Source organism: Oryzias latipes, chromosome 9 (assembly GCF_053564925.1).
Source record: "Oryzias latipes strain Hd-rR chromosome 9, Olatipes_Hd-rR_3.1".
NCBI classification, from domain to species: domain Eukaryota; kingdom Metazoa; phylum Chordata; class Actinopteri; order Beloniformes; family Adrianichthyidae; genus Oryzias; species Oryzias latipes.
In genome coordinates this window covers 4,856,869-4,866,781 of record NC_136245.1, presented here as the reverse complement: position 1 = coordinate 4,866,781, position 9,913 = coordinate 4,856,869, and the positions used below count along the sequence as shown (strand labels likewise).

The window sequence follows — 9,913 nt, the reverse complement described above, 5'->3', positions numbered from 1 at the left end:
TATGCTTTTCAGTAAAGAGGTGTAGTTCAGCTGCACCAGTTCTGACAGTTTAGGGGAGAAATAAAAACCTAAATATTTGATATTGCCTGATATGACTGGAATCAAGAGTGTTTGCTCTATATTACTGTTCAGTGGTAATAAAACTGATTTATTCCAATTAATTGTTAGGCATAATCGACTGTTAGGCAGTGATTTGATTCTCATTTAACCTGGGTAGGTTTACATGATAAAGAAATGGGTTGATGCTTTGCTATGATGGATTATTGATCTGTGATGTGTATAAGTTTTTATATAAGTCTTTAAACGTGTAATTAAGTTTTGACCGAGTGACATTTCTTGTCTGGTCCATAATCAATGTAATTTTTCTTTATTATTTTAAGCTGATTAGCTAGAAATCTGCCAGATTTATTTGAGTTTTCAAATCTTTCAATTTGAAGTCTTTGAATTTGGAATGTGTTTATTGATGTCATTTAGCTGAAGCTTTTATTTATTTCAGATTTACTAGAATGTGTTCCTGTGCAGAAGCAGCCTCCAGATTAAAACTGTTCTCTTCTAGTTCTAATAAATCTGCTTTCTCTTTATGTTTTCAATGAGTTGAATAAGAAATTATTTTGATGATGATGATGTTCAGGTGTTTGACTAAACGCCTCAGTGAGCCGCAAAAACCTTCAGTCTGAAAAATAAAAAAAACACACAAAAAAACAAAACAAAAGAACAGATTAACTGAAGAAACGATGAAGAAGAGTTCAGAAAGTTAACTTCTGTTTTCTTCCTTTACCCGGAAACTGTGGAAGACCTTTCAAAATAAAGTGTCATCAGCTGTTTTGGGATCAGACGGTTGATTCTGGTTTCTTCAGAGCTGATTGAAGACTTTGAGGAGGATCTTTAAACGAATGTTCTTCTATGTAGATGGAGACAATCTTCCTCTCGCCATCACGGTTTCAGTCGTTGTTTACGAGCTCACTGAACGTCTGCTTTTACCGCCAGCCGCTCGATCCCCGGTAACGTTTAACGAGTTTAGCGCCGCTTCATCACCGAGGAGGAAGAGGAGGAGGGCAGGTTCTCCTCAGCTGACGGGATCCATGTGGACCGTTTCTGCTCAGAGAGCGCAGCGACCGGAACCGGGTCTGTTCCATTTCTTTGCTGGCGTCTCCCAGAGGGGCGGGGCGCCTTTCTGTGGACGAAACACCGAACTGAAAACCCCGAACGGCGGGACACCGAACCTCCCGAACCAGAAGAAAAAATGAATAAAACTGAAAAAAAAAAAAAAACACGGACCACTGTTGAGGTAAAAAATGTTTCTTTTTTTTTAAAACAGTTTTCATATCTCACACAGATGATGACGTGTTGCGTCATCTGTCATCACGCTGTTGCTTTACGAACATGACTTAATTTGACGTCATCTTCATCAGATGACAGAGTTTGATGTCATCGATTACGGACGATGACTTCATTTGACGTCATCACAAACGCTGGTTTATAGACCCAAAGTCTCCAATGATTTCCATTCCCTGGTACAAGCAGACGAGTAATCTTTAGGTGTTTGGAAAGACCAAAAATCTTCGAAATATTTCAAAGATACAGCATTTTGACAGAAAAGGCACAATGTCCAGCAAACAGGAAAACCAGCAGAAATCAAAGAAAACCAATTTCGTGATGAAATGGATAAGAAATCTGAGGACATGTTTTCAAAAGCGGAGGGGGAAAGTGGAAGACTGTAATCAAGTTGCTGTCCTCTCTGCAAACATAGAGACTCTCCAAGCAGAGGCCACAGCTCTACAGGCCAAACTTCGGCCAAAAGATGAGCTGACACTTGAGAGGAAACTGATCGACTTGAGGAAGAAAGTCCTGAAGAGGAAAAAAGCTGGTCAGGAAGCTGAACTGAAAAAACTTAGGGAAAAAGTTTCCCGCTTGGAAGATCATGAGCGGCACTATAGAGCTACCTTTTCTCAGTGTCAGAGGCTGGAGCAGGAAACCACTATTCTCCAGAGAAAAATCGGACCTCTGCGAGTGCAGGTTCTGCAAATCCAGGAACTCCATGAAATATATCCTGCAATGGTGGAGAGAATAAATAAGCTGGAAGATCTGAAAAAGCAATTACAAACAGAGCTTTCAACTTTAAGAGAGAAGAAGACGATTGCAGACGAGCAGCTTGTTCTAAAGAAAAGACAAAACCGTCAGCTGGATCTGCTCAAAGAGGAAACAAAGACACTGCAGAAGGAAAAGGAGCATTTGTCAAAGCATCTGCATCTCACAAAGTCCACGCAGAGACCCAGAGAAAGAGCAAAAACAATCTAGGATCTGTCAGCACAGGTTCAGAAACTGCTTGAGCGGAGCAGAGGAACGGCTTGATTCTCTGCAAGCAGAAAACGTCGCAGCACAGGAAGAAACCTTCCTCCTGCAGAAGAACACGGCGGCTTTAAGAGGTCAAGTTCTGAATCTGCAGCAGCTAACCGCAGCTGGAAGATGCATGTTTGACTGAGTGTACAGGTGGGTTTTAGGGGAATAGGGTTGGGGTTGGGTACTTAAGTAAAGTAGTAGTTTGAACTGACCTTGCGGTTAGACATTGGGCGTAAATGGACAAACTGTACACTCAAACATGCACTCATCACCTGACAGGACGTACGAGGACGTTTAGACAAGTGAGGTTTTCTCATCTTCACACAGACGGCCCGGAACTCAGCCGGAACAAATCAAAGTCTTCAAAATTTGGTCTTAGCTTAAAAACAAACAAAAAAACGGGCGACACGCTGAAAACGTGTTAGTGTGGGTTTTCTCTGAGAGCTTCAGTTCCCCCCACCTAAACAAAATAAAAAACATCAGGAGAAGACAGTCAACTGTTTAGATTTCTTTTTAAATGTAATTTTTTTATGTAAATTTGGACTTTAACATCACTGTACTTTATTTATCAAGCCACTACTTAGGTTTGTCTGTAGTATAACTGTAACAAAAAAAATTTTAAAAAACCATTAGGAGAAAAAAATAACGAATGTACTGACAATTATGAAAAAAAAAACAAACACAAAAAAACGGGCGACACGCTGAAAACGTGTTTGTGTGGGTTTTCTCTGAGAGCTTCAGTTCCCCCCACCTAAACAAAAAAATACAAATACAAATAAAAAAAATCAGAAGACAGCCAAATGTTTAGATTTCTTTTAAATGTAATCGTTTTTTATGTATGTTTGGACTTTAACATCATTGTACTTTATTTATCAAGCCACTACTTAGGTTTGTCTGTAGTATAACAGTAAATAAATATTTTAAGAAAAGCAAATAAATGAACAATAAACAAATAAATAAATTACTGACAATATTTATTAAAGAAAAAAAAAATAATGCAACCTCATGGGAGCACAATCTAGTGCTCCCGTGTGCCGGTCCCAAGTCCGGATAAATGCAGAGGGTTTTGTCAGAAGAAGCACTAAGTGTAAAACTAAAATCCAACCAAGTCTGTGACAGAACCTTCTTCTTACAGGTGTGGCAAGTGGGGGAGCTCTGGTGTCGTCAATGCCACCCCCCCCCTAGGGTCCCAAAGGCGCTTTAACAGGTGAGCAGATTTTTTTCCAAAATGAGGCCAAGGCGTGGTACCATTCAAAAGTAATTTTGTTAAAGCTGAAAAATATTAAAAAAATATAAAGATAAAAAAGGGGAAACAATCACACTGGGGAGGAAAGATTGGGGAGGAGACCCTTCAAGGGCCGAGGTTTACCAACGGTGCGCTGGGCCGGCTCACGTGGAGGAGATCAGCAAACAAAGATTTAAAACAAAAGAAAACACCCCACTCTGTGGCATGCACACACGTGAAAACACTACATCTACACACACACCCCAATTGAGCCTCCACCGTTGTCGTCCCACACGCTCCGTCCACGCCCACTGCCCTAAAAAGAAGAGGGGGGGGTGTAAAAAAGGGGCGGGCAATATGGTTTTAGGGCAGCTAAAAACAGAAATCTGTGCCCACCCTTCCTCACTCAAACACCAACACCATTAAACCAAAATCTAAAAACAGAACAAAAACCAGCACATGTGTTACGGGTCCCTGGGAGGGCGTGGCACCTCTCAGCAGCTCCTAGGTCCAATAAACCCTGACAGAGGGGTTGGCGCCACTCTCTGTTGGCCGCAGAGGAAGAGTGTCGCAGCTGAAGTCCACTGGCAGGAGCTGGAGCTCCGTGGCCTGGAGGTGGCAGCTATGAGCTGCAGTTGTAACCAACCACACCCAGGATCTTCAGACACCCCATGCCCTGCTGCAGAGGGGAGCGTGTCCCGGGGGGGCAGACAGGTAGAGCTGGTGGCCCATGGGCTAAAGCTGACAGCAGCAAGCCGCAACAGCTGAGAAATAAAATCAAGGAAGCCAAACAAGTCAGCAAGGTGCCTCTGCTGCCCCTGAATACAAAGAAACCAAATAATAAAAGATTAAAACCAAAACAGGCAGAGGCACAGACAAAATAAACTGATCACCTGAGCAGTGAGGAGAATATCATTCACACTTTAAGCTCGCTGAGGCGTTGAGAGGAGCTTTATTATAGTTTCTTTGTAAAATCTTGTGATGAACTGAGCTGCAGCATGATTAGAAAAACATTAATTACGACATGTCTATCTGTTACTATCTTCCCACATCATCTCTGGCCCTGCAAAGCTTTTTCTCACGGATAACTGACACAGAGCATCCTTTGATTCAGGTCTGGAAGCAGATAACATGCTGATCTTGGGAAGACTAGGACAGTCGATTTCCTCTCCTCCCCAGAGTTTCACCTTCACCTCCCTGTGAAACAGAACTTGGACACAAACACCTCTGCAAACATGATTATATTACTTATATAGCTAGGTAATTCATAAAAGCAGATATGAGATAACATATACATTTTTCCAACAGAAACACAACTCAATAAATCGGAGAAGCAGTAAGAGACTGTGTGGTCAGCACACTTCCTCTATTATTTTATTAAACAGTAGTAAAACTGCCACATACTCATACCGTTGTGAGACCTTGACCGCACTAATTCATGATGAAGTGTTGCCTCCTGCCTCCCCTGACTGCACGTCACTGTGCGTGTGTGGAGCTTTGTGGAGTGATGGGGAAGTCAATGCCTCATGCTGCATTGACCAACTTCGACACATCTGTGCTGACATCGACACTCTGTTTGGATCCTTTCAGCTAGAAATAGTGACATCTGCTGGTTGTCTGTTGTTATTACATCCAAGCGCACATGCTGTCAACTCGTGACCTCAAGGGATTTAAAAGCTCAGTCGATATTTGTCTATGAAATGTTTGAGCAATGGTGAGTAATTGTCCTTTCACCGTGATAATGGTTTGACAACTATTCAATGTGGCAAATATGTTGGATAGTAATATTGGCAATATATGTGTGTTTTTATCAAACAGAACCTAAATCTTTGGGAAGCCGTGATGCAACGGTGGCGTGGTCGACCTCTGATCCAAAGATTGCAGGTATGTCAAGACACTGAACCCCACCTTACCTATGGTGGAAGGTTGTCAACAGTGTTTGGCAGCGGAGCCGCCATCAGTGTTTGAATGGGACTAAAGGACTTTGGGCATTTGAGGAAGGTAGAAAAACGCCATACAAGTATTCACCATATACAAGAGCACTTTGTCTATATACAATTGGCAACAATGAACATCTCCACCTCTCAATAAATCCAAACTGGCAACAATGATTGGTCCCTTATAAAGCCTGGGTAAACCCATTCTGTTTAAATTGTCCACCAAACAGACTGTCAAGGTGCTCAACACGCGATATGCAATCTACTTGACTCACCACTGAGCGACACTTCCGGTTAAAACAAAATGATGCCCTGTCGAGGAGGAGGCGGTGTCCAGGTGGACATCTCTACCTGTACACCTCTCATTACTTATCTTTTGTCATGTAAACCAGGTAAGTTGGTTGGTGCCACCTATTGTATGGTTTGGATCCCTTTTTGGAGACAAGTCAGCAAGACTTTTGTTTTCATGTTTTGTTGTAGGATAAAGATAGTTAGGCTGTTTTGTTCTGTTTATTTCATTCCTTTGGCCCAACCTTTGTCATGCGCTCCTGCCTGACCTCCAGCATCAGTTGCCTATTAGGTCATGGCTACACTCTCTTCCCTCCTCATCAGCCTCATTACCCTCACCTGTTGTAAACTGCACATATTCCTAGGTTTCACTCTGCTGACTTGTCAGTTTGTTGTAACCCGTTGCCTCTTTGCTGCTGACCCTGGTTCTGTATTCGGAGCTGCCTGTGGAGTTATCAAGTTTTCTGATATTTGTTAACAGATTTGGATTACCCTGTGTTTGTTTGCTGGATTCACCACCACCACCAACTAATCACCTTTGTTCATTATATTTCCCTGTGCTGAATATTCACCCTTTTGAAATCCTTGAACACCTGCTGTCTTTATAAACAGGTCAAGGTGTCCAGTTTGACTCTGCAGGGATTTCTCCATGATTCTACTCAGAAACTCATCCAGGGATGGGTTCTCCATGTTGTTCTCCAGGAAGTCCTCAATGACCTCTATCTTCTTGTTGGTGTAACAGTGAAACATGTAAACTGCAGCCAGAAACTCCTGAACGCTCAGATGAACAAAGCTGTAGACCGATTTCTGGAAGACCTCACACTCTCTTCTAAAGATCTCAGTACAAACTCCAGAGTACACTGAGGCCTCTGTGACATCCAGACCACACTGTTGCAGGTCTGCTTGGTAGAACATGATGTTTCCTTTCTCCAGATGTTCAAATGCCAGCCTCCCCAGCTTCAGAAGGACTTCTCTGTCAGTCTCTGTCAGCTCTTCTTGGCTTTTCTCATGTTCCTGCTGATACTTTTTCTTCTTCCTCTTTGTCTGGACCATCAGGAAGTGTGAATACATGTCGGTCAGGGTGATGGGCAGCTTTTCTCTGTGCTCTGTGGTCAGTAGGTTCTCCAGAACCACAGCAGTGATCCAGCAGAAGACTGGAACCTCACACATGATGTAGAGGGACATGGAGCCCTTGATGTGGGAGATGATTCTGCTGGACAGCTCTTCATCTGGGAATGTCCTCCGGAAGTACTCCTCTTTCTGAGCATCATTGAAGCCTCGTACTTCTGTCAGCCTGTCCACACATGAAGGAGGGATCTGATTGGCTGCTGCAGGTCTGGAAGTGATCCAGACCAGAGCTGAGGGAAGCAGATGTCCCTGGATGAGGTTGGTGAGCAACACGTTGACTGAGGACTTGTGTGTGACATCAGACACCACCGGACTGTTGTTGAAGTCCAGAGAAAGTCTGCTTTCATCCAGACCATCAAAGATGAACAGAAGTTTCCTGTCAGACAGCTGTTCTGCTGGGATCTTCTGGAGTGTTGGATGGAACAGCTGGATCAGAGTGAGAAGACTGTGCTGCTCATCTCTGATCAAGTTCAGCTCACTGAAGGAAAGAGGAACCACAGCACTGATGTCTTGGTTCTCTAAGCCCGGAGCTTCAAGCTTTCAGATCGACAAATAGTTGGTCTCAATGATCAAAAGAGCTTAAAAAAGTGAGGTCATGTGACCTTCTGCGTTATAAGGAAACACTTGAAGGTAACTTGAATAGTCCTGAAAATGTTAAGCTGTTGGAGTGCACTCAGTAAGACTGTTCTAGATCTGAGTGTTTGAAGGAAGCTGGTCAGCACAGATGTGTGAGAAGCTCATGAAGATTCATTTGTCTCATTGTTGACAGAGAGCAACTAAAAGAGTTTATGTTTTCTGTGAGTTTGTTCAAATACAGACAGAGGAAAAAAGCCTGAAGAGGTTGATGTTTTCTGAAGGTTCTCATGCTGTCTGTATTGGATCCAGCCGGTTTGTCTCATATCTTTCAAATCTGCATAATAGTTCCACTCCAACCATTTTTTGATTCATTCCCAAAGCATTCCCTGTGTCCTTTTTAATTATGATGATGCTGTTTTTTAGACAAAATCAAGACCTGTCATTTTCTAGGACATAGTTTTTACAGTAGTTCATCAGAAATTTCTTTCTTGAGTTGTGGCGAGTTCTGTTAATGTGAAATAAGCTTTCTTTAATTTCCCGTCATCCCTTTATTTTCTCACTCTCCTGGCCTAACCTAACATTACCAGTGCAACAAAATGGTAAGCAATGTTGGAGCTATCCAGACATACAGTTATGTGCCAGATGGCAGCTCAAACAAGGAAAACAAAGATTTTAACAGATGAATTGTCTACCAGTAGATCTATAAAAAGGGAGCAGAGCGGGGAACTTGACATACCAACACACAAAGCTTGACCCACCATTTTAGTTTGTACGTAACAACTGCAAGTATTTTAAAACTGCATTTTTTCTTCTGTTCCTAATACACAACGAGTTTAAAAAAATGTAAGGATTCTGTGGTTTAATTTGGTTTTGTTGTTCCTGGTCATGTGTTTGGTTTCCTTTTTGTCAGTCACATCCGTTTCAGGTTCATGATCCACAACTTTCTTCAGTTCCGTTAACTGTCCTCAGCCTATTTAAGCGTCTGGTTTTCTGTTTAACCTTGTCTGTGTCAGGGTTCTGACTTTTTCCTTAATAAAGTGAAGAACCACACAGGAGATGAGAACTTTTGCTAGACTTCTGCAGAAGGAGAATCGGTCTGTGACAGCGCGAACTGTGAGAAAAGCGATCCGAATCAGGGAAAAAAAACAATAATTAAGGACTAAAAATTGGTTAATATTTATTGCTTTTGTAAGTGACCATGGTATAAGCAGGTTAATGTCCTTCGAAGTGTGCATTATTACTTTTTAACGCACTTCGCGGAAGCAACCGTCCTCTGCTTTGCGCTTAACAGTTCAGGCTTCCACGCCGTGTGTTAAAAAGTGATAATGCACACGTCGTCAGCCATTAACCCTTACATATAAATGTGATTAAAAATGAGATCAGAAACTCGTGCGTTTACTTTGTCCGTTCTTTTCTCCAAGCAGAAACTCTTTCTTTTGCTGATGCAGCCGCATTACTTTTTTGATGGACGTATAATCTTCATTAATCTCAGACTCCTACTCACTTAAGTATAGCGCTCTCTTTTTTTCACCACGCGTTTCCATGGTGACTCCGAAAATTGGCGATCCATTGAGAATGTCTTTATGTGCATGCCGTGCATGTGCATTAACCCAGGGTTACCAAGTCGAGCGTAATTACGCCAACTCATATTCGGTCTTTTGGAACCGACATACCCAGAGTAAGCAAGTTCAGGCGGATTTCAGCCAGAGTTCAGGCTTAAATTCAGGGTAGTTTAAACGTGCTTATACCCCCTTGATGTAACTAGTGTTCGAACAGTTGTGCGCGCTATTCTCTGTAAATACAAATTAATCCCAAACGTTTCCCGACAAGTTCTATTGTTTACCCTGTATCGGAATCAGCATCAGTTCATTGCACTTTACCATGGTTCCTGGTAAAAAAAAAACTTACTGTGGCCCAAGAATGACAATGAGCTGCCATCACCTGGGGGGTACCTAGGTGATGGCAGCTTCGTCCGTCATTCTTGAGAAAAACAGATGTGGATGGCACCTTTATTGGTGCCATGTTTGGCTGAAAAAGACTCCCAATTAATTGTCTGTGTTATTCAAACCCCCCCCCCCCCCCCCTCCTCCTCTCTCTCTCTCGCTTTGGACGCTTTGGAACATGCCAAAGCGTACCTAAAAAGGTAAGGGCCCGTATCAGTGTTGTGCAGCAGAGGGGCGCCGTGTAACATTTAAAACAATGAGTTATATCGCTAGAGGAGACATCCCGTGGTTCCTCGTGGGAGGAGAACACCGCCATCTTGGTGAGGTCAAGTTACTACGGCAGTGGATGCATGTGAACACATTTTTTGCATAATACCAGTTCATTGTTTGGGTTTCAACTGCCAAAATCAGAGAAATGAGTCCATGAAGGAGGAAGGCATATCATTTCACAGCTAAGTATTTTGATTTTTTTCTTT

General features: G+C 42.5%; 1 protein-coding gene across 1 annotated transcript; it reads right to left on the bottom strand.

The window, feature by feature from the left end:
• Window positions 1-6,262: 6,262 nt before the first annotated feature.
• Window positions 6,263-9,753, bottom strand: LOC144994473 (protein NLRC3-like). The gene is made up of 2 exons (XM_078952372.1): window positions 9,718-9,753; window positions 6,263-7,455 (listed from the first exon to the last, which is right to left on the bottom strand). Exons 1-2 carry the CDS (start codon window positions 9,751-9,753, stop codon window positions 6,319-6,321), a joined length of 1,173 nt encoding a protein of 390 aa, XP_078808498.1. The 3' UTR covers window positions 6,263-6,318.
• Window positions 9,754-9,913: the final 160 nt, after the last annotated feature.